Source organism: Apteryx mantelli, chromosome 13 (assembly GCF_036417845.1).
Source record: "Apteryx mantelli isolate bAptMan1 chromosome 13, bAptMan1.hap1, whole genome shotgun sequence".
Lineage (NCBI taxonomy): Eukaryota > Metazoa > Chordata > Aves > Apterygiformes > Apterygidae > Apteryx > Apteryx mantelli.
In genome coordinates, this window is record NC_089990.1 from 8,652,965 (window position 1) to 8,679,091 (window position 26,127).

The 26,127-nt window shown below is 35.6% G+C and overlaps 1 protein-coding gene across 1 annotated transcript in view; it reads right to left on the reverse strand.

The window, feature by feature from the left end:
- Positions 1–26,127, reverse strand: part of DIAPH2 (diaphanous related formin 2) — a 293,928-nt gene that overhangs the window by 99,841 nt on the left and 167,960 nt on the right. Inside the window, exon 25 of the mRNA XM_067304122.1 lies at positions 17,525–17,689. Within this exon, the coding sequence (XP_067160223.1) occupies positions 17,525–17,689 (165 nt within the window). The remainder of the gene's footprint in view (positions 1–17,524; positions 17,690–26,127) is intronic.

A 26,127-nucleotide genomic window follows, 5' to 3' on the forward strand; every position in this document is an offset into this window, starting at 1 on the left:
TAGCATAAATCATGTAAGCTTTCTTCTACAGTTTTACTAGAAAGGGTTTTTCTTCTCTCTCTTGTGGCTTCTATCTCTTCACTATTTACTCTTTCCCAACTTTCTGGACCTCCAGACTGTGGAACAACATAACAATTTCTACTATAAAGGCGACGTGATTCCGCACACGCCTCACCACGGTGCGAAACGTGGGCCCTCCTCCAGGTCTAAAGGCGAGCCCCACTGTGCCAGACCTGCGCTGCCATTTACCCAGCGCTCAATCTGCCATCAGGTACCTGCACACATTTCAAGGCCAATGTTTTCAAACAGCAGGAACAAACTAGTTCTACAAAAACTTATCTAAACAGTAACATCAGCAGGAACTCCACCTATTATAACATAAAAAGTAAAAATGTGACCAAAATTGAGAATCACAAAATTCCTTTTAATGTTACCATTAAGTTTGAGAAAAGCTGAATTTGTTGAGTTTTAAAAAGACATCTATCTGCTTTTATGTATGCTGCCGACTACATGTAATATAATCAACCTACCACCATTTATCCTGCAAAGTAACAGGAGGTATGACTTCCATTTTTACTTTTATGTATAAAAATGCCACTTTAAAATGAATTTCTAAATCATTTTAGTAGCATAATCTAAAGCGTCCACAGAGAATGAATTTCTGTGTCCCTTAAGAACATTTTTACAGATAGCAAAACTCACTAGCAAAAAATAAAATTAAATACCTTAATTTCTATATCTTACAATCTCCCTCAACAACTTTGCCATTTCCATTTTTTACACTTCATCCATGTTTTTATGCGTTTCATGTCTTAGAGAAACTTTATTTCCCAAAGTGCCACAAGCTACTTGTCAGTGATAAAACTCACTTTGAGTTGTAATAAAAAACTACAATAAAAATATTACTAAAAAAAGTTGGCCCATTTCAGTGGGATCCTCTAGTTCACTCAACCAATAGCACAGAGACGAGCGTGTTTTCTGCTCTTCCTGAACTAATGAGAATACTCGCCGCGTACCTACCACTGGGAGAACAGAGCAGTGCTTCCTGCAACCCTGCCATTGCAAGGATAAAAAAAATGCCACCAGAACTCTGTGTTTAGAAATATTGTTCTACTGCATACGTGCTGGTTCACTTGCACTGCCTACTGCACAGAGGTCAAGTCAGGATTGCTGGAAGAGATCAGGATCATGTTATCATTCACAGTTCACTTTATTTCCCATAAAAGTCAGAAATAATATGTTTCATCATCTTTGCAGGAAATAAGGTCTTTGGAGGGTTGGGGAGTGGGGGCAGCCACATACAGAGGAATTGAAGACAACATGCTTAAGCAGCTAAGAAAATAATATTAGGGAAACAATGCACTAGGAATCTAGTTTTGTAAGTCCTTTGAAAAGAAAATATAGAGAAAAGCAAATTGATCTGAAGGTTTTTTTCACTTACGTCAATTTTAAGAGGTCTTCTTTTAATTTTTTTAAATAAAAGCATGTCTTTGAAATAACTAATAACTTAATTATAGTTCCTACTCTAAAACACGTCTGCTAACTTCCAGCTAATCTTTGCTAAATACACATAACTATCATTTGGACTCTGATTCTTTACAGAGGAGTTCACATACCAAATGCTTAATTTAGGATAACCAAAGCACAGAAACATATGCATTAAAACCACGCATTACTGTTGAGCAATGTTTGAATCTAAAAATTAATAAAAACTGTGTGTTAATAGCATCCTACCACTGGCAGAAACAATCCATTCATCTTTTGGTATTTTCCTGTTAGTGGGATTCTTCAGTTTTTGCTGTCATATTCATGACAGAAGTGGAATTTTGTGTACCAGAGATAATGGCACTAGTAGCCACCTAAAAAGTTTTGTTTGACCATAAAAAAATACTCCTCAGACTTGAACTTGTGGAGTACACAGAAAATTTTCAGATGTAGGAAACTGAACACTATTTTTACAGTTGGATAGCATTTCCATCTGGCTGAGGAGAACATAGAAATCGGAGAGAAACAAGGAATAGAGACCAGGAAGAAATATGGAAACCTCCTTATGCTTTCACCTTTCTTTTCTACCACAGACTTTTATACTTTTTCCTCTATATTTATTTACTTCCAAATTGTGTTCTTCAATGGAATTCTTATAATATAATGTAGTGCAATTCGAGGTTATGGGGGTATTTTTGAGTACTGAATGCCAGAGATACCCTTTCTATGCAAGTCTGCAGGTCAAGTTACCCAATTACTCAAAGGCAGAGACCAGTTTTAATACTGAAAAAAAAGTTTCTGTAGTTGCAAATTGAGAGAGAGAGCGAGAGTGAATGAGAGAGTGAGCGCAATGCATTTTTGTTACTGCAATGTAGCATGTAGCTCAACAGTGACAAAGCATATACTAGTGTTGATAGGTGTACACTACCCAACTATATATACACACACACACATATTTTGGGCAAAAAATATAAACTAAAGGGCAAAAACAGCCTTAAAGGGCAAAAAAAATACATACTAGCGTAACAGTTAAAAACCAGACACAAATGTCACAAAGCAAGAAGCAATTCAGAGTTAAGAATAAAAGCTTTCCCAAAGGCTCTGGGAAATATTTCGAAAAGTACTCATCCAAATACTGTCTTCTCAAACATATGTAAGCCCATACAAAATCTAAAACCAATGTCAAGTGAATCTCAACAAACAGAAACATGTTCATTGTTTAATGAAACAGCTCAAAATTATTTTTGTCTACAAGAGGGCTTTATCATCTATTCTCCTTTGCAAAAAGATCACTGCATTTAGCATTACATCTCCATGAGGAAAGCAGTAAGTATGAAAGAAAGGCTGAAAAATCATGTCTGATGTTGCAGTTGTCTTTTTCAGGATTATGTTTGAAGGGCGAGTTGATTAAAGTTTATTTTAACTTTAACTGAAGTTTCTCCTTTTCAGTCAGGGTACGAGGAAAAGGGGGGGGAAGGGAGGGGGAGGAAAAAAAATCAGTGAAAACAACTGAATCAGATGCTACAAATTTTTTTCCCCATGAATAAAGACTCATGATGCAAAGCATTTGCTTTGCTATGCAAAATTTCTTGCACTGAAATGTTTGCGTTCTTTAGGAATCTACTACTCTCCATCATGTAAGTAACATATTGTAACTTGTTTTCCTAGATACTTGACTCCCCCCAAAAAACAAAAATTTTAAGTATCTGTAGAAAAGATAATTTAGAATTTTAAGATTCACTTTGAAAATCTACTCAATAATCAGGATAAAACCTACTTTTTGATTAAAAAATATTTTAAATAAAAAATTTAATTCTGATGTAACTATCTACTATTCACAGTCATGGTATTTATAGACAAAGTATTTTGTGAAGAAGTAGACAAATAAGACTAGTTATTTAAAGCTTCTTATTTTTATTTATATATATAGCTCTCATACACAAAGCCTTTTCTGGTGCTAATTAAGATCCTCTATTTTGGTCGGTGCAGAAGAGCACGCAGTTTTGCTATTTACATGTAGAAAGGATCTCTGAGCTTTTTTAATACAAAACAAATGATTATCTCTACTAGTAGAGAAAAATGTTAGCAAGAAAAATTATCTGCTGCTAAGACAGCTGGTTGAAGGGGCATGCAACTTGATGCTACCCCTTGTGTTTATTAGGATTCACTGAAGTAAGGCTCTTGCACTCAGTCTTGCCAACTTAAAACTTGGCTTCCTTAAGAAGCAACTAAAAAATTAATGCATCTCTTACATGCCGTACATAACTTGAATTTTAACAGACAAACAGGTCTTTGCACGCAAACCGTGTTGTAAATAGCCTCTCAAAGGTAAATTAAAAATGAGAAGAAAGAAAACAAACCATAATGCAGACATCTCCTTGGATATTAACAGTGCAGTTGGCTACAAAGCGGTCATGCGCCAATAATGAAGGCTGCCTTTGATCCCTCAGGCCTTCCTTAAATTTGCCTCGCAACCGCAAAATATGTGATCTGAAGCTCCAAGAAAAAAAAAGAGCCTTTTTCCATCATAATTCATTAGGAACAGTGAACTCTGATTAACTGGAAGTTAATCTATAGCAACAGAGTTTAAAATACAGCAGATTGTTCAATCAGTTCAGACATACAAAAATATGTTTTTCATTAGTATTCCATGGAGGATAACATATCTAAATACATTGTTATCCTTATGACAATAATGGAAGAGAGATACAATAAGCTGGTATTAAACAAAAGCAGATAAATGGAATTTCTTGACGGGTGGGTATGAAACAGTAAGTAGGAAAAATTATATTTGGGATACCACCCCGTGGTTCATGCATCGAGGCATTACATCTGACATGGAACATCTTAGGGACGCCAATGGAAATTAAGACTTTTGGAAAATGTTGCTGTTCAGGTGGGGAGGAGGGTTCTGCTATCGACTTATAAGCAGCATTGCAAAAATACTGAAAACAATCTAGCAGTGTTAGGTAAAAGAGGTCTTCCATGTTTAATGAACAAAGTTCAAGGCTAACAAGCAAAAACCATCTATACTGTACATCTTAATTACTTAATATTATACATTTGAATAATTACTGCACTAAATAGCCCTCAAGTGGACAGACTTGGGACTGCTTTAATAGCTCTTTTAAATCAATATTTGGATATCATAATTGACACACGTCTAATTCAAGTTATTACTGAAAGAGGGGGAGAGCTGAAATACATATTTACATACTGACAAAACTGTATTCTTGCCATTTAAAGTAAGAAAAAAAAGATTTTTAAGCAAAACAAAAAAATGTAATTTAGCTGCTTTGCTAAAATCCTAGCAGAGAAATCAAGGACCATAGCAGACTGTGGTCTGTTTCATTCCAAATACTGTTTCATTACAAAAAATGATCTTTGTGAGTTAAGGAAGAGACAAATCAGTAGGCCAGCACATGAAGCATTCCATCACTGCACAAGCACAATCTATTAAAATTCTTAACAATCATGTACTCATTTTAAGGTAAATCTGTAAAATATGTTCCTAAAAATGCATAAATGAAGTGGGAAAAGGGAATTATTTTCCCTCATAATGACCTTGAACACAATGTGTTGAAAGAATTCAGAGTTTCCTACTAGAAATTCTTGATAAATCAGAGACAAAAGACATTCTTGACGAAACAGAGACTGTGAGAATTACTAAAGGACACAGTCTACATTTATATAAAATATTTAAATACCAGAAGTAAAATCTTCCAAACCCATGGATTTTCAATGCTCCCTTCAAGAGCTGATGGACTATCTAAAGAAACTTCAGCACTACACCCAAAAGAAATGGTAAACACAGAAAAATACAACACTGAAAGGATATACTCACTTATCTGCAAAATTCTTCTCAAGGTTTCTTATACCTTCCACTTTATGTTTCTTATTATAATTTGACAGAATAATCCAATTCTAACAGTTTGGTTTGGATTTTTCTAAACATGATAAGCAAGCAAATACAAACTTAAGGAAGTGAATAATTTACTACAACATCAGCAAGCTAATTGAAGATGCAATAACAGTGATCAAACTGAAATCACAATTAAGTCAAACAGATTCAAATGATCAAATTATTATCTTAATACGATATACGAACACACAGAACGATGAGGCTGACACTACATGAAATTCCCTCGTGGAGATTTTAAAGAGGTTACATTTCTTCTAACCCAAGACCCAAAGAGAGCATTTCAGGCAATAAAAGGCACTAATGCGATGTGTGAATGGTGTAAGCATCTGTAGATTGTAAGCATCTTTTATGGAGATGTCTCTTTTAAATGTAGAATCTTGCCAAAGGGAGTCACTTAGAGCAGGTAATGAAGTCTTCTGGTTTACAAGAGGTCTTTAACATCTGTGTTAGATTTACAATTTAAGTATTGCAATACTCAAATTCCCAAACTATGCCTGGTTTCCAGAGTGGAATGCACAATCCTTACTGAAATGTTATAAACTTCCAAGACAATGCCTAGGAATGATGAGATGATTGAATGAGATGCACTGAGGTCAGCACACTGACTGGAGAGCCAGCTAAAACTAGTTTAAGGAAAATGCTAAAGAGTTTTTAATCCTGTCCCTTTTCAAGATTTAGGGAGCTTAACACCATAGTTTCCTCTAGACCATGTTTTCCTATACTACTTCTGAAAACAGCATTCAATCAAAGACCTTACTAACATTGAACATATGACATCTATTGCATTTCCCTCAGCCACAAGGCCTATCACTCTGCTACGGAAGCAAGTTAGAGTTGTCAGAAACAAACCCCAATCCCATCTGCGTTACTGCTATTCCTACACTCACCTACCTAAAAGTGCTTGCAAATGCAATATACTTTAATTTACTGTTTAAAATACATCTTTTGGACATCTTTCAAGAGAAATGTCACCTTTACCTGTTACATCAGACCACTTCTCATCTAGTAGCTCTAACAACTTGTACATAAAGTTGATGTGTTACTGCCCATATCTGAATTCCTTTGCTTCCAATATGATACCACTATCTATAAACTTTTCTAGCCTATACCCAACTCCTGATTTGTTAAAGATCATGCTAAATAAAAGCTCCTAGCCACAAGTTGGACATATACACTCAGGTGACAATTTTGAGAGCTTATAACATTACAACATGTTTTGGGTTTTTTTTTGTGCTACATACTACTTCTTAGTAAGGACAACATTACAGTTTTGATACGGCCTCTTGAGACATTTTACTGGAGAAAATACTTCCTGTTGATTATTCTTTATTTTTTCATGGCTTTCTGCTAGTTAGAAACTGATATCTTTCAGACTACTTGAAGGAACTGCTGCTTTTTAGGCAGATGGAAGAAAACATATCCCCAGACAAAACAACCGAGGGAGAATAGTGAATACATATTTTTTTATGCCACTTCTGAATTAAACTCAATTTACTAGGTTGAAACCTGACAATTCACCGTGAATTTATATACTGTCTCTTATAATAAAACATATTATGTATTAATCTATGCATTATATAGTCACTCATTTATATTACTGTAGCCAATGACCCACTATATCAAGGGACACTTTTCAAAAAGCCACAGAGAAGCAGTCCCTGCATCACAGAGCTTGCAACTTACTTTGAAGCAACTTATAAGCAAACAAATATTAGAAAGAAAAGGGCTTATAGAGACATTTATACTTCAGATGCTGAATCTACTGTGGTGAAAAAGATTTTTCTTATGAAGGCAGTATAACAGATGCTCTGTTTACTGGCTTTTACAGAGCATAAATCTTATAAAACTTCAGAAGACAAAGGTCCTTGTGGCCAATAAAAATTGTCAGTTTATGGATGATTTAACATATTCTATTTTTTTTGGAGTTCCATTTTCTGGATCTTATAGGGTTACTGTGAAGTATCACAGCCACATACTAATAATCAGTCGACAAAAAAGGGCAGTTTATCTCATCTCTCATATTGCCAATTGATGAGTCACTCATATCTGCTTAAATACTTACTTATACTAGAATACATCCCTTTCTCCCTAATTACAGTTATAATGTAATTTAAAGATTTAATTCCTTATTCAAACAGCTGCATTTACACAAATGTTTTCTACATGAGGGAAGCGGTCACCATCGATAATTTACCAGATATCAAAATATCATTCCACTGAAGAAGAAAAGAGCTTCTCTGAATTTCATAACAGCTGTGCCTCTAGATGCCTGTTGTTAGCTCTTCAAAGTCTACCCAACTATTCTAACAGACATTATCACAACATTGGTTTTAGACTCAGAATTCACCTTTAAGTCTATCTGCATTAAAGAGGGAGGCCATGGAGCAAAAATTTCTGAAACACCTGATTTATCTTTAAGAGCTGTATGAGAAAAAAGGAAATCAGTTCCTGTCCAATGCTAAAGTATATATTTCATACAGCTTTAATGAAGCGTGCAATTTGATTAAAGGGAAACTTAGGTATGTTTGTAAATGGAGGCAGGACAGATTTGGTAGATGTCTTTAATACACTATTAGCAACAGAAACAAACATTTAGGAAATAACATAGATTTAAAACATTTCAGATCATATGATAAAACCTTGTAAGAGACAGTTAAAGCGAAAAACCAAACCAGAAAAGAATGAAACGGCATTTTGCTTCAGGCACCTGAATAATCGTTACTTGGGAAGAGCCTCAAACTACACCAAACCAAATGGAACAAGCTGCAATTGTCCTAAGATTATCTTGCAAACCAAGGACAATGGAAATTTGAGTGTACTTTCAGCGGAAGAAAGGACTACATGAATATTATCTAAAAACCATGTTTCCCTCAAAATAGTCCTAAACACAAAAGGAATATTCTTACTCAGTGGCTCTGCTATTTTAACTGTGAAGAGAAAAATAAATTATTGCTACCTTTCAAATCAATTTCCCTGTTATTTTCAGCTCTGACAGAAGAAGAGAAACATACTTTTTTTCAGGCTTGATTTTGAATTGTGTTCCATTTGCAAAGGAAAGTCACACAGAATCACAGAACAGCTGAGGTTGGAAGGGACCTCTGGAGATCATCTTGTCCAACCCCCCTGCTCAAGCAGCGTCACCTAGAGCACATTGCACAGGACCCTGTCCAGACGGCTTTTGAGTATCTCCAAGGAAGGAGACTCCACAGCCTCTCTGGGCAACCTGTTCCAGTGCTCTGTCACCCTCACAGTGAAAAAGTTTTTCCTCATGTTCAGATGGAAGTGTCTGTGTTTCAGTTTGTGCCTGTTGCCTCGCGTCCTGTCGCTCGGCACCACTGAAAAGAGTCTGGTCCCATCCTCTCGACACCCTCCCTTCAGATACTTGTACACGTTGATAAGATCTCCTCTCAGCCTTCTCTTCTCCAGGCTAAACAGACCCAGCTCTCGCAGCCTTTCCTCATAAGAGAGATGCTCCAGTCCCCTAATCATCTTCGTAGCCCTTTGCTGGACTTGCTCCAGTAGTGCCACATCCCTCTTGTACTGGGGAGCCCAGAACTGGACGCAGTACTCCAGATGGGGCCTCACCAGGGCTGAGTAGAGGGGGAGGATCACCTCCCTCGACCTGCTGGCAACACTCTTCCTGATGCACCCCAGGATACCATTGGCCTTCTTGGCCACAAGGGCACATTGCTGCCTCATGCTTAACTTGGTGTCCACCAGCACTCCCAGGTCCTTCTCCGCAGAGCTGCTTTCCAGCAGGTCAACCGCCAACCTGTACTGGTGCAGGGGGTTATTCCTCCCCAGGTGCAGGACCCTGCACTTCCCTTTGTTGAACTTCATGAGGTTCCTCTCCACCCGGCTCTCCAGCCTGTCCAGGTCTCTCTGAATGGCAGCACAGCCCTCTGGGGTATCGGCCACTCCTCCCAGTTTTGTATCGTCAGCAAACTTGCTGAGGGTGCACTCTGTGCCTTCATCCAGGTCATTGATGAAGAAGTTGAACAAGACTGGACCCAGTACTGACCCCTGGGGGACACCGCTAGCTACAGGCCTCCAACTAGACTCTGTGCCGCTGATCACAACTCTCTGAGCTCTGCCATTCAGCCAGTTCTCAATCCACCTCACTGTCCAAATGCTCAAGTGCTGTACTTATTGCTTGTGATATTCCTTGAACACAGTGAGATTATCAAGATGTACCTGAGCACAAAATCAAACCCAGACAGAGGTGACACAGAAGTACCAGGAAAAATCTAGTTAGAAGCTTGCATCTAATATTTAAATATTCTACCTAAACTTAGAAAAAAGAGTGAGCAAGAAACAGCACAGCCATTTAAAAAGCAAGGAGGACAGGATTTCTGAAGGTAAGAGGTAAAGAGGATTTCTAAGGTAAAGTGATGCAAACTTTATTTAGTTATCTCACCACACCCTTAGCTCTACTTATACTTTCAGCAAAAAGGGTAGAGAAGGTTAAGGATAAAATGGAAGCACATAGAGCATACATAAACAAAAAGAAGACAATTCTGTTTCTACTATCTGCATATCTAAATAGGTTCACTATAGTGTAGCTCACTGAATTGCAATGGCTCACAAGGAACATTTGATTAGTGTGTTGGTCAGAAATGCTGTCAGTTTAATTAGCTACTTGCAATCATATGATGGACAGTTTTGCAGTTTTAAAGGTGTTACTTAAATTGTGACCTTCTAACTACACAGTACCTTTTTCTGCTATGATGTTAGCATCATAGAACAATGCCAAAAATATTTTCTCTCTCTCAAGCAAAGCTAGTCAGGTGGTGATACATGCCTAGGCCACAGAGAGTAATTAGGTATTTTACTGAAAACTTTATATATATAAAACACTTCTTGACAATACAAAGCAACAAAAAAGAAAACATCCATAAATAAGTTAGAATTTCTGGGGTAATTGTCCCTTTCTGGAAAAGTAAGGCTCACTCCCCCACAGCTTCCCAAGTATAGAAAACGTTCCAGTGCCAATCAATAGGGCTCACAAAGAAACGGAGAAAGGTCAACTACTGTATCAGCCTGCACTGCCTTCCTTACAATTTACTTTCCTCCTGTTGTTTAGGGATAATAGAATAATCACTTACGTGGAAGATTTTTTTGAAAAATAACTTGTGAGGAGAAACTGCTGGACCCAAAGGAATTTTTTGTTTTCCAGTTGTTGATATACTTTGATCAGAAGGATTAAAGATGAAACAACAACACTGACTGTTACGGATTTTTTTTTCCTTACATTCTGTACCTCTTGTCATTCAGTCTAACAACTTCTGAATGTTGGACCATGGGGAGGTGTATTTATTAAGCATTGTACCTGTTATATGCAATGAACAACTTACAGAAGGCAAATAAGTAGAAAAGATGTATGCATATATTTTTGATTTCAAATAATCAAAAAATGGCATTGTTTTCCATTCAATATATGGCACTTGTTTAATGCTTGTCACTGTCTCTAACATGAGTTTACCACCGACCAGATGCTTTCTTAACATTACAATATCTCAGTATCAGCAGTACAAGACAAACATATCAAGCTCCAAACATACACATTTTATATATACAGAATTCTCTCTGTGATCTGGGGATTTGCCATGTGATTTAATTCTCTTAAGTTCATCTTTAAAAATACTCATATATATTTCATCTGTTTCAAAAGCACTAGCTGAATTGTATGATTCTATGCAAGATATTCTTACCTGTAGTTGCAAACGAAAGGGAAAGAAAAATTGTCATTGCAAAGACAATCAGCAGTCTATTAACTCAATATTCTGGCTTTTACATTAGCAGCATGGGGAAAATACTAGTAATGGCTGCTGTCACTCAAGACATTTTAAAAGGACTATGTTTAAATTCAAAGTGCTCACAAAATGCCAATTACCTACAATTACATATGCTGAAGTTTCCGTTAGAACACACCATATTGTAAAGCATTTGTTGTTGTTGTCAACAACAGCCTCCTCAAAGCACAAGAATAGTCGGTTGTAACACGCCGGAACCGACTAGAGGAAGCATGTAGGCATTACCCCAACCTGAAACTGCCATATTTAATAAATATAAGCATGCTCTAGGGAATATTTGTGGATGCTATATATGACATGAGAATGAAAGAAAGGGTTATACCTGTGAACCTCTCAACAAAGTTTAAGTAATATCTTTTACTATGTAATCAAGCACATACACTTTGTTTGTGGGGGGGAAAAAAAAGTCTTTAAAAAGGTTATAGTAGTACTAACAAGCAAAAATCCGGGGGGGGGGGGGGGGGGCGGGAATCCCAAACACCACAAAAAAGCCCCTTATTGTGACAACTATTTTCCTGCTCTTTTAAACAGAGCAAATAAAGCCTTCTGTAACACGGCATTTGTATTCTGAAAATTTTTTTTTCTAATACTATTATTTTTTTTTATCCTCAGTCTTTTCTGATTACTCCTGAATTCCATTTGTGGTTACAGCTTTTGATAGTAAATTCCACAAATTAAAGTAGTTTCACTGTGATTTCTAAATTTGTCCTTAAACTTCAATCAAATGTCTTTTTGTTTTTGAGAAACTTCTCACAAGCATCAAAATATTGCAGGAAATCTTAACCTTTTTAGTAATTTTTTTTCTTATAAGAAATACAGGTATTGTACTATGTATTTTCTAATGCTTGCCTTAGCCTTCCTCAAATATCTGGAAAAAAATTTAATCCAGAAACAAGAATCTTTATGCCACTAAAGTCTGTAAGATTCTATTCTGGTGAATAAAATAAGTCCGATTTAAAAAAAATAGTAACAGTTACAATCATTACTACTACTGTGCATATCTGAAGAAGTGAACTGGCTAAAGCACAAATGACGCTAAGGACAAAAAAGTGCCTCCTTAAGCTACATAAGACCTTTTTTTTTTTTTTAGAAGCACTAATATTTAAATTAGCATGCATCATACACACAATCCTAATTCATTTCCTTATTTAATAACTTTTTAAAAAGAGGCTTAGAAGATGAAGGACAGATAAAAATGTTAAAGACCATAGCATTAGACAGATATAATTAACTATTTAGAGCAATACATATCATTAGAATAGCTCAACAGATAATTGTCTGCATTCTAAAAATAAAAAGTAATGCAAAAACTTAGCCCTACATTTCTAGAAACTAGGGAACATTCCTTGTGGTCTGTCTTTTCTATTTAGAATGTAAGTTTAGTAGTCCAAACCAGAACACAGAACCTGATAATTCTATCTTGATAAACTAGATTTATTTACAGAGACTTGGTCTTCGGCTTCATCTTCAGGCCTAGAAATGCATTTTATTGCATTTTTTTAATATTAGGTAAAACATAAATATCATACAAATATCCTAGTAAGTGCTGACCATAAATCGGTTTTTAGAAACCCCAAAAGCAGAAAGGCACTCAGTCCCTGAAACACCTGGCTGATTGTGCTCTTTGTTAGCCAGAGTAACAGCAGTTTGTATCTATAATTATTTCCCCTTAACACAGAAGGCACTTTATGCTAATTAGGCAATAAGGCAATTACATTTTGCAATGCATTAATTTGTTGAACGTATTTACACCACATGATGAGGGGTTTTGATAAGACATTATTAGAACATGACAACCTCACACCAAGGATTATGAGAACATACTTGTGCAGTTACTGTGGTCCTCAGTGACAAGGAAGTGATTTCGAAGTAAAGTCAATAGAATAAATTAATCCAAAAATGATTCATGCAGATATACAGGTTTAAATACACACAGAAATTAGATTTGTTTGGTCATAAAAGGTAATGTTTATACCTAAATTTTAAAAAGAAGGAAATTCAATTAAAACTGATTTAGTATATAAATGACATACAAAAGATGTATTACATTTGAAAAGAACTAAGAGTAGGTGCAATCTCCTGAAAACATATAAAAATACTTGCTCGAAACCAAGTCTAGCGAAAGAACAGGACTTAACTGGACTGCCTAATCTCAATTTAATCCAATGGGAAGCACTGATAAAATCATGCTGAACATCTCCACAACAGCCTCTTCCTCTCCTATTAAAAAGGAAGACAAGTGGCACTGTCTGCTTTGAGTACTATCCAGTACTCAGGACACAAGTATTTTGCACTCATATATAAAGAGCCCAGAAGGATTCTGGCAAATAAAACCTGGATAAATGTGTCTCAGTGTTAATTATCAGGGTAGTTTCTACAGTTTACACCACTTTTCCATATCCATGGAGAAATATTTGCAGAAGAATCATACACATGTACATAACATTAATCAGAGCATTATGTGCAAATTGGGAATAATAATTAACAATAGTTTGCACAAGCAGCAAGCACCTTCATTATTCTGATTGCTATAGCTATTTCAGTGCTTGAAAACAAAATAAACTTACAAATGCTTCCTAACAGCTTCTAAACCAGTGAGAATTGTGTACCTGAAGCCTTGTTATAAGTACAAATGAGCAGTGCTTGTATTGAAGAGAAATTTATCTCAATGTAAATTAAAACTCTTCTGTGGCGAAATACACTCCCTTCCTCCCATGTCATACTACATTTACCTGCATTCTGTATTCAGTGTGCAAATATTCAAAGCCACCTGAATAGTCTAGATTTAGAAGAATGTCATTTAGGTACACACACTTTTAAATCACTAAATATTCCTGAAACAGGACCTCATTTAAATGAGGTAAATTAGCACATATTTGAAAAACAAATAAAAAATAAAAAGAATGGAACTAGGATGATTCAGGCCAAAAGAGAATCATCCTTTGAGTACAGGCATATAAGCTGCACAGAAACCCAAATCCTGACATCCTACTCTCAGCTAGTTTTTATGAAATTCAACCAAGTTAAAAACAAAACAAACCAAACCTCTCCACAGTGTACAGTCCGCTTTTGCAGTCCAAGTCCTCTACTTACCCTTAAGTGCAACCATAATGTAAATGCAATCCTAGAAAGTTGCTTTGCAGAAAATGAAGTGGGGGTCCTTGTGGACAAGGTGAACATGAGACAGCAGTATGCAGCAGAGAAGGCTGAATGCATAATAGGCTATGTAAGAGTGCAGTCAGCAGGTTGAAATAAGTGATTCTTCCGCCCTATTTGGTTTTCGTGAAACCAAATCTGTGACCAGTTTTGGGATCCCCAGTACAAGATAGATACAGAAATATTGCAGTGAGTCAAACAGGTGCCACCAGGATGGTCAGGGGGCTGGAGCACATCACACACAAGGAGAGGCTAAGAGAACTGGGTTTGTTCAGCGTTAAGAAGAGAAGGCTCAGGGGAGATTTTATTGCTGTCTACAACTGTCATGCTGGGAGGGCACGGAGAAGACAGATCTAGACTCTTCTCATAGGTGCACAGTGATAGGACAGGAGACAATGAACAAAAGCTGGAATGTGGGAAATTTTATTCATTTTTTTATTTTCCAAACACAGATGTGGTCAAACACTGAAACAGGAAACCAGAGAGGCTGAGGAGTCTCCATCCTTGGAGATACTTAAAACTTGACCAGGCAAGGTCCTGTGCAACCTGCTCTAATTTGACCTGATTTGGGCAGAAAGTTGGACTAGATAACCTCTGCAGGTCCAGCCTACATAATTCCATGAGTTTAGACATGGATAGCCAGCAATATAGTGTTGATATCGTATAGAAAGTATAAAAAACAAACAGATCGTAAAATAACCTGGATTCTGCCTTTGCAGATATTGGAACTTAGATCAGAAGATGATGCATTGCATGTACGTACATTTGAAATTTTGGCACCACAAGTCTCAGTGGGAATTCTTTCATAGCCAGTGTTTTTTGTCCAAGATTTTTCTTCAGTTGCCTCTTTTTTAAGTTGTTGAAATAATGGCCATGGGTAAAGCATTATCTGTTATAACCATATATATTATAGCTATTATATTAATGGCTAAAGGAAGGAATAACCATTTATTTCTATTAAATGCAACATTAATGTAGAACATACAAAATTATTATGCCTGGAAATTCAGAGAGATTTGCCCTCTGTACAAAGATAAACAGCTAAATCTCACAGAATTCCTCTCTACTTAACAGTTATCCTTACCTCTACTAACAATCAATAAAAATGGATAACAAGTGGTAAGCTAGATTGTGTTTCTTCTCATCATCAAAATAATTATTAAGATCCAATCAGTTATACTCATGCAAAAATACAAAAATATTGATAGCGTTACTGTAATCATAATATGAAAATATATACACACACACAGAGAGAGAGAGACTGCATGATACTCCAAAGTTGAGGACTATGAGGAGAAAAGGCCCACTTAGTCAACTAAAACTACATTTTATCCTATTTTATTAAGAGTAAAAAGTTCACTTTCTACTGTAAAATGAAGATCTCTAGCATAGGAGTCACTAACACCACCTTTCCTCCCCCAGCCCCTGAATTCAACACTTCACTCTTATGAAATTACTTTTCTCACTAGAAACTCATTCTAAACCTTAATCAATGACAATTTCATCTGATTCTAGAAATGTGAATCTACATAGTAGTTCATTTTCTCTTGCAGATTCACTTGGAACCCTAACACAAATATTGCATCTTTGCTCATAGCAGAGCCACAGCACTTAATATTTAATTTCTTATGTTTACCCACTGAAACCCTTAAATATCACACACTTGTTTTTCCTGCTATTACTCAGTCACTCCAAAACAATGCATGAATCTCTCATATAGTATGCCTGGAAATTCTATTATAACCATTGAAGAGCAACAGGCCCTCAAGCCAGATCTTGAGGAAGTTAAAAGGAAGAAAAATCCTTCCAACTTTGCTTAAATACTTTTATTTTCCATTCTAATATGTCTTCTAGAAAGCCTGAATATTTGCTTTCTAACTCCTATCAGCCTCATAGCAGTTTACACATAACTGAGGACAGATTTTACCCTGATATTTGGATACTGCTAATTTGAAGTCTGTTTCCATTAGTTAAGTTAGAGTAGCATTATCTACTTCAAGATTGCCAAATTTAGATATCCACATTTGAAAAATTAAGCCTTTAATTTATGAAAAAGTAAACGTATTGAAATAGCTCATGACAACTATTCCTGTTCTTGACAAGTCTTCACAGTGATCTGTTGGCAGACTTACTAATTATAAAAGAATTGGTTATTTGCTCATGGAAAAAGAACAATTTCAGCTGATTTAAAATGAACAGTTAAGTATATCGTAGTAAAAGCTTTCTAATAAAGTAAATTGTATACACCAAAATTAAGCTTTAAAGTTGGGCATTATTATACTGAAAGTCCTTATGGTTACTTGATAAATTCAGCCAGCTACTGGCAAAACAGAGATCTGCGAGTCATAGCAGTATGGTAAACGGCGTATGCAGTGGTATTTCAAAGTGATTTTAACATTCTCTAGAGATACAATGTGACATTCCCAGCATCTGTTTTCCCTATATACTTCCTACGGTGCAGTTGATTATGGCTCCCAGACAGCGACTAGTAAAGATGACATTAAATCCATTTAAAAACTTAGCTGCTTAAAATGAAATTCTCTTAAATTCCTTTATTAAAAAAAAAACACTGCTATCAGCCATACTGACTGACAATAGTAATATAAGCATCTACACTAGCTTCAGAAATTATATCAGAAATATAGATCTCATCATGAAAGTCTCAACCTTAGCATCACAGCGTCATTAAAGCTTGATACCAGACTAACACAATGCAAATGCAGGCATGTCGATTCAGGTTCCAATTTTAACATGTTTTTGTAATGACTTTCAGACATCACAGATTTGTTGTGCATTAACCAACAGGCAATTTTTTTTTAAACAGAGGAAAATAGTTTCCACACTATGACTCATATGTATCGATCAAATTGACATTCAAGTTTGCAAGTTGCAGACTGGAAAAAGAGCTATCAGTAACGATAGTTATCAGTGACCAAAACCAAAATAAGTCTGGAGACATGCATCTAGTTTCCTGCCACAGGAACAAAACACAAAGCTAATTATAACACTAGAAATAAAGAGAGAGCAGGAGGGAATTAAAATCGGAAGAACTCAAGAAAGAAAATATATACACACACACACACAAACATATGCATATACACACACACACACACACACACACACACACTGTTTTGCAGACTTTACTCACCAAAAATAGAGTTCTGAAGTTGCTCAGATCACCAAAGAATTCTTCTATGCTTATTGCTTTGGGATCAAAGGTGAAGTATTCTCCCAAGTTTTCATACAACTTAGTCATGTTGTTGTGCATATTGGACAACTTTTCGTATTGGTCTCGAGCACTCTTAGCAAAGCTGTAGGTTTTTGTTAAGGAAAACAGTTCAAATGTAATCAATGGGAAAAATTCAAACAAGTTAAAAAACAAAACAAAACAAAACCAAAAACTCAGGAGCTAGGTTAGTGAAATTGGAAAATTTTCTAGGACTGTCCTGCTAACAAACATGCCATTTTTAGGTATTGATTTTTACATGTCTGTGAGTACAATCCAACATAAGAAGGAACACTTTTCCATTAAATGACCCATTTCTAATGGTGAAGATTCACCATTAGTAGAATATGCAACTGACTTTAAAAAATTTCAAAATATCTTGGATATTTTTCTTCTAATAAAGTGATTGATGTTTACAATCTAAGAAAAGAGAAGCTGAAAATTATCTTGCTTTGAGAATATAGCTTTGATGTTCTGTTCTGTCCAAGTGATGTCTATGTCCCTCCCACCATGAACACATATTTTATTTGTATCTAATAGCGCATAGCTACCAATCGCAAAATGATGCGGTATGCAGCGTGACTTCCCAAGGCTTTTATTACAGATGTGTGCCTTCTTCATGGACTCTTTAATGCCCAGTCACCCAGCTCAGCTCATGCCTCAGGCTTCCTGTATTGGATACACTGATTTGGGGCATTCTCTCTCCTCTTTACTTATTTATCGCCACAGAACTTGTAAAAATGGAATATCTATCCCTCTACCCCAGTTATCTAGAATTGACAAACATCTTCGAAAAATTATTAGGAGCAAAAACAGAGTGTGGAGCAACATAAGCCTTTCTTTCCTTAGGAAATAAGACTAAAAATGGGAAAAAAAACCCTCTTCAGAAAAAGCCGTTGTGACATAAAATAAATGTGACGGAATTCAGGCAGAAACCCAATTCTTAACACTTCCTTGATCCTGTTAGTTTATTAAAAGTCTATTTTAACTCACAAATTATATGAAATACATTATCACAGTTGAAAACCAGTTATGTCTCCTTGTATGTTTAAAATAGGTACATTATTTGGTCACAGCTGAATTTATACCAAAGCGTTAGTGGCACAAAGATGATAAAGTGATGCAAGATGCAGAGATAAGTAATCTCTCTTTTTCAAGCTGGTTTAAAAACAAATTCCTGGAAAACTTACAAGTTCTAAACCAGCAAGAAAGAGCAAATGCAACAGAACAGGAAGACAAATCTGAAGACAAATCTTATTCTCTAAAGAATGCCCAGATGTTTGTCCATTCTAGTAGAAGTAAAAAGTGGATGACACTTGCCAACTACTAAAATGCACTGCAAAATAAAACAGACAAATATCTACTACAAATGGATACTAAAAATCAACTCAAACTGCTAGTTAGAAATTCTCACCAATATGAAGTCAGAGACACAAGCAGCCAACACTTTTCTACAAGAAAGTGCTAATGATAAACATGTAATGAGCTGTTGCACAGTCGGAGATGAAACACTAAGGAAGTTTACAAGAGTGGGGGTAAGTCCCCTCGCTCTCTCATCCTGAAAGAACTACCTAAGCTGTTTTCACTTCCATGAAATTATATTGTTAAAAGGTCACAGTATATCACACATCTTTATTAGTAATTGAAGACAGCCTAGAAATGAAACAGATTGACTTCCACCCCAGCAGTCATCATTAAAACTTTGGCATAATCATTTTAAATTGAAAAATATAATTTTTCTATGTGAGAAAACTATTTTTAGAACAATTTATTTATAAATACATAAACAGTTCAAGCTACTAAGTGAAATATTGTTTTTCCTTAAGGCTAATAAGATTCAATATGCTGTTTTAATTTGTTGTGGGCTGTTTATATCCACAGAGACATAAAGCCACAAATCACTGTAAAAAACAGCTAGCACATGATTCAACTAGTTCTGTTGAAACTGAATTGTAGCTGATTAAAGTGTTGTGCTGTACATATCAAAATCCAAGAACAAAAGATACAAGTTGTTCCCTGAGCTACAAAACTCATGCAGCCTGGCTCCCTGTGGCTTTCATTCGTAATGATTTTCTTCCATGTGGATTCTCTGATACTTAATACAGCAGAGCTTGTTCTTCAAGCTTTCCCCATACTTGAGTCTCTGCCTAGTAGTGTATTTAGGATTACATAATATCTTTGAGATCCCCGTCTCTCTGCAGCCCAACAAACAACCTGGAAACCAGTGAGGGGGATGAGACATACAGAGAAATCATATAAACCTTTTATTTGGAGATTAGAGTAGAACCAAAAATGATTCTTCAGAAAATAGTTGACAAGTTGCATAAGAAAGAAAGGAAATCTAAACATTCAATACACAGCATTTCTTTGGTATTTGGATACAAAAGAATGTGGGCAAAATGGATAAATAAGATGACCAAAGAGAGAATGGAATATTTTAAACTCTACTTAATCTACTTAATCTTGCAGCAAACAAGTCAGTGCTGTAGAGACAAGGGTTTCCAAGGTCACATACAATGTGATATTACAAAGTTACTCTTTGCAACACTATATATAACTTCTTAACATCTTCATATTTATAAAATGCTAATAACTTGAAATGTTATCCTGAAATGTTCTTTAAGTTATTGCAAATATTTAGTCAATACAATAATTCCAGAGCAGGAAAGCCAGAAAATTGTCTACACCACTTGAAGAATAAGAAGCAAAAAAATATCTAAGCTATCAAAATTATGCATAATAAAAATACTTTTAATACCAACAGTTTTCATTACTATGGATTAACACTTTAATCACTGCTCCATTAACAACAGTACAAAGGTTTCATTCTTATTATTCTAAAACAAAAAAATCACAAAACTATCAAGTGCAAAGATGATTGTTAAACTAAGAGGAATAACTTTATTTTCAAGCTTGATTTTCCGTATACAAATTCAGTATATTCTTTCATAACCATAAAAAAAATTCTAAACCAACACTTCACAGTACACAGCTACATGAAAAAAAAATCTTGAAAACGTTATTCCATCTTTACTACCATACCTAGTTCCCTTGAATTTTGCTAAGTTTCCTAGAAAGTCCCACACAACCCAGAAAAATGGACTTGTATATTTGAAGATATGGAGAGCTATTTCTTTACTAAGAGCATGAAAAACACCATTGCAACAGTAATAGAACTGTATCTAATCACCACCAGCAGAACTCTGTACATATAATCCCTAGGGAAGCTTTGACATATTTATTTCAGTGGGTACTAGATAAAGGAAAGTTTATGCCCTTTAATCCATTTCCTTCTCTCATTTTAACACTACTGAAAAGGGCAATGACACAGAATCACTCAGATTTTCTAAGTGCCAAATTAGAATTTTTGATGAAGTGTCATTTTAGTTTAAAATTTACAGTTGTCTTCCAAAAGTGATCTCCTACTTCACTGGTTTCAACACTTTATCCTCAGATTAAAAAAATAATAATAATTTTGTAATACAGCAAGGTTTATTTTATGCCAAATCTCTAAAGAACTCTAATGTAAATTAAAACGCAAACAAGATGCAACAGAAGAAAACTTCATTTCTTTTAAACTACTAAGATACAGGTATGTGCAATTCTATTAACAGATATTTAGTAGTCTATTAACTTTTGCTGCCAAATTTCAGTTACCTACTAACTCTAGTTTTTGTTGTCTCTTCCTGATAAAAGAGAGGCTGAGAAACTTCTCGGCTCCTTTTTTTTTTCAATTTTTTTTTAGGATTTTGTTTATTTGTTTGCTTTTACATTTGCTGTCAAACTTAAGCTTCCGTCCAATTCTGTGGTTTCATTGACACTGATGACCATCATGAAGGGAAAAATAGTATTTAAATTCCCTAATATGTGAGGAATTCTGGAGCGAGCTTTCATCTAATTCATTCAGTGCCTTCATTTAAGAACACTAAGTATAGCATTGGTATCAGAATATAAGTAAATGTTAGTAAGACTCTATAAAGCCAGCTGTACTTACAGAAGAGATGTTTTCAGTCATTAAGTCAATGGTTAGGCAAGCAAAAGGATACAAGTGTCACATAATGGCAGAGAGAAGGAATCATCAGTTACCATCAATACCAGATTTAAATTCTGTATGTCCATATTAGGAATACTATCATGCTACTTCCATGCTATCTACTGGTCTCTTCCATGTAAATAGATAAGAAGAAGAAAGATTAGAGAAATCAAGGTTAAAGACCCCAAATCTGTTGGAGGGATAGTTACCACTTCAATCACAACATCTGCTATGAATTTCATATCAACATATAACTTGAAAAATAAAGTACTTGAATATACAAAAAACTCACTTGCCCAAAGGCAAGACCTAGCGCTGTCAGCATTTACAAAGAAAATGAAAGCCAACACTGACACTTGGCATTCACCAACAACGAACCTGGCAGAGCAGAAAGAGCACTAGGAATTTAACTATCATTACAACAAATGCACGGGTGTTGCAGTAGTTAAGGAGGTCTCTCGCCAGGGTAACACACTGCCTATCACAAATGCAGTTTCAGGGATGTCAACGGTAGGTTCGACTGTAGGTATGAAGCAGTAAAACAAACTGCTGCTGTCTTTGGTACTTCCAGAAGAACGAAGAATGCATTGAAAGACACAGAAAGGAAAGGAGTCTGCCAAAAATTTCTTAAAACTTTTGAGTAACACTTCAAAGACTGAACAGCAATTCTCTTGACAGGACCTTCCAGCTACTGCTTACAGGAAGCTGAAACAGGTGAAAGCAGCTTTCCATTGGGAGTTCTTTTCATTTAATGCTTGTTTCTCAGAAGTTTGTGCTTACACACAGAATTAGTTTAAGAAAGAGGCAGCTGGCATTATTATACAGATGGATTTACTCCTAATGGAGAGCAAAAACAAAGTGCAGGAGAAAGTAAAGGCCCACTGGGAGGAAAGGTGCAAGACATCCTCATTTTTAAATATACTCAGCCTAATGAGCAAAGAATCAGAGTACTTACCAAATTATAGAAATTAGCACTATATTTAGGAGCTAAATAATAATCAATGTAGGATTTTCTAGGAGTCTGGAAAGCAAAGCCACCTAAACTTTATTTATTTAAATATTTGATCTACCTATCCATTAAGCTCAGCTTCACTGAATGTTTCAAGGTTTGTTACTCTACTCTATGCAGTGATCCTAATACACATTACAGACAGGAACTGTTCTCGAAAGACAGCCCAGGTTCACTGAAAAAAAAGGAAACACGACTTTAGTGGAAGTCCTCTGGAGATTCATAGTAAACTTTTGCAAATCTGTCTTTGTAAGTGCCAAGGACTTGTACATGTCTAACCGTTTGCATCCACAGTGGTATGTTAGATCACACACTGCAGTTTCTTAGATAAAACTCTAGACAATTCTGCAATTTATATTTACAACAGGATAATTGGTAATGTATTCCTATTGCTAAAGTAATTCACTATTTTTTTAAATAATGCATCTTTGAAACATTAGTTGGGTTTCGTTTGTTTTAGGCTTCAGGCTGTTAAAGCTGCATTGAGGAGTGAAACATGTCCATGAACATGAGCTATATCATTATGCAATGATAAAGCTCCAAGCCTTCCTAATCCTAAACAGTGCAAGATGGAAAATACATATGTCAAAATGTATTCTTTCATGCTTTGCTAAATTCATAATTTGAAATAATTTATTATTCTGGTAGTTACTTCAAACTCTCGAGCACGCCTTTTACTGTTCTGATAATGACAATTTCCATCAGAATGTTCTGCGTCTCAGATAATAGAGTTTAATTATAACTGGCTTATTAAAATTTCCATGACAAATTATATGTTTGAATGTTTCTCTCCTGTCCTGAACTGAACTATATGGAGTTAATGTCAACAGTACTTCAAGTAGGAGGGAATGCAGCTGCATGCCATCATACTGCTTTATTATTCTGAAGATATATGTGTGTGTGTGTGTGTGTGTGTACACACACACACACACACACACACACACACTCACTCCACCTCTTTAAAGGGATAGATACCTCTGGAATACCTCACGTACCTAATGTACCAACAGTTAATGCTTTGATAAGATTACAAGTTGGGTATAAGACGAATGGGTCAGTGTATAAATCTCACCATTATAAAACTGGTCGGTCAACTATCTTCAGTGTGTAACCTTCCATCGTAGGGAACCGCCTTTGTTGATTTTTTTTTTAACTTTTGTTTTGTAAATTCTGAATAAGTTTTTCCATCCATAAAAATTCAGTGTTTTTTTTTGGTAAAATGTATCTTCATTTTTATCATAAATTACAGTAACCTATAACTAATTTACAGTTTTAAGAAGTCTCTTGTCTCCCCATTAATGACACTACCAAGTAAAATAATTTTCTATACATAAGACAGCGTAGTCTTGTCTTTGTATAGACATCAAGAATTTTGGTGTTCTACTTAAAAACGCAAACATTAATCTAATATTAAAAGTGATAGACAATATTTAAAACTCCTGCCTTCAATAGTAAGTGTCTTCAGCTGCACTATACAGAAAATGTTTTATTAATATTGGTACTACACTAACATAATCTTTAATAAAAGTAAAACATCATCTTGCTTCCCAGCTATATGCTTTCATGTATAAAAATGGACTGCCACGGTATGCCCATGTATATTGGGCGACAATGATAACCATGGATGCCATGGATGGATGAAGCAGAGCAAAATTTCTATAGTCCAAAGTTTTGAATCTCTGATGAGGAGGGGGTTTGTTTGGGGTGGGTTTTTTTGTTTTTTGGGTTTTTTTCTTTTAGCACTTTTGCAGGATGGATAAAATCAACTATATTCTCTTCTTAAGGATGGATACAGGTGACACCAGGCACAAGAATCAAGCCTAAGATTTATTTTACTCATTCGAACAACCTGCCAGCAGATTATAGTACTTTCTGGCAGCCATTAATTGGTAACAAATTGAAGCTGGTGATCCATCCTTTATATAAAAGGGTCTATAACTTATTGTCAGCTCAATACATATCATGTTACTGCCAACACTGTTAGAAGATTAATATTTAAATCTGCTGAAAAAAATGCCTATTTAAAAAGCTTGAAAGAAAGCACTGCCTTGTAAGTAAAACTGTTGGAGCCCAAAATGAAATAGTGGGGGGGAGGGGAAGTAATTATATAGAAAGAATTATGTAAATAATCTTACAACAGCTGATTTTTTGTTTGTATGTCTTTATGATGGATTAGATTAACTGCACAAGAGTGGGATAAAAACCATTTATCACATCACTTATCATAAATGTTTCATTTTGCTAATAGGAATGTTTGGATTAGCAGGACTGCTTGCAAATTAACCCTATTCATAGGTGGTAGTTGACATCCTCAGCAGTAAGAAATTAGGAACAAAAGGAAATTAAGTGTACAGCAGAGCAGGCAAGAAATCAGAAAAGAATTAGAAGATTTCACTTCCACAGCAGAGTCTGCATTCATACCTAAAGGGACTTCAATGAAAATTCACAACCTAATTCATATGTGGCCTTCTGTATCTGCAAGGCTGAATCAAGTTTTGAGTTACATCCAAGCTGAGTTTAAAACCAAAAAGAACAAGACTGGTTATTCTGTTAATACATAATTTCAATTTGAAATCTAACATCTCAAAGAAATTATTTTTTTCCCTCTTTAAGCTGGATCTACAATACAACCTCAAGATATTCAAAGAGCAATTAAAAAAAAAAATTCAGATTTACATAATTTTTACACACTGTATTGTATCCTGAATAGAGCTTTTTCTCCTCCAAGCATGCCAAAACGAAACCCAACCATGAGAACTGCTGAAGAGAAACATGAAACGCTAAGAACAAATCAGTTGCCTGAATCTTCACTGTCAGAACTATAAACATCTAATTTTTAAATTACCTTGCTGAACAGTTAATTATTTCAACATACCAGAAGGACTTTATTAATTAAAGTTGTTTTCCAATAAAAGGGATTACTCTGATCCTGAGAATTTCACAGGATGTTAGCAACTCAATATAACGAAACAGACCAAACACCTGAATTTATTTATCTGCACTAGGTTTGATTTAGCTTCCAGTCTGCAGGTAAGGCAGCTCATTGTATGACAGCATAAAAACACACACAGAGCCCCACAACCCAAACCCCGTGCTTTGAATTCATCTGTGGAAACAACGTGATCAGTCGACATCATTACCTAAAATCAAAGCCCTAGGTAGACTGCTTGTTAATCTATTGCCACACACTGTTCAGAGTGTGAAACGTTTTCAGGAGTACATTTAATAACTACTAATATTAATGAAATGCGCCTTTCTTATAATGATTTCCACTGAGTGTTAAAGCTTAGTAAAATATTTCAGTGGCACACACTGCACTCCACAATTTCCAGATTGTTGCCTACCAGTTCAGAGCAGGACTCTGGGTCACGGACTGGCCCAGGTAGGCTAAACAGAAGTTTTACATAGCTAGAAGAGAAAGCTTGACACAATTCTGTCACCATGTTTAACGAAGGGTGAATCGGTGTTCATAGCTTCTGATCT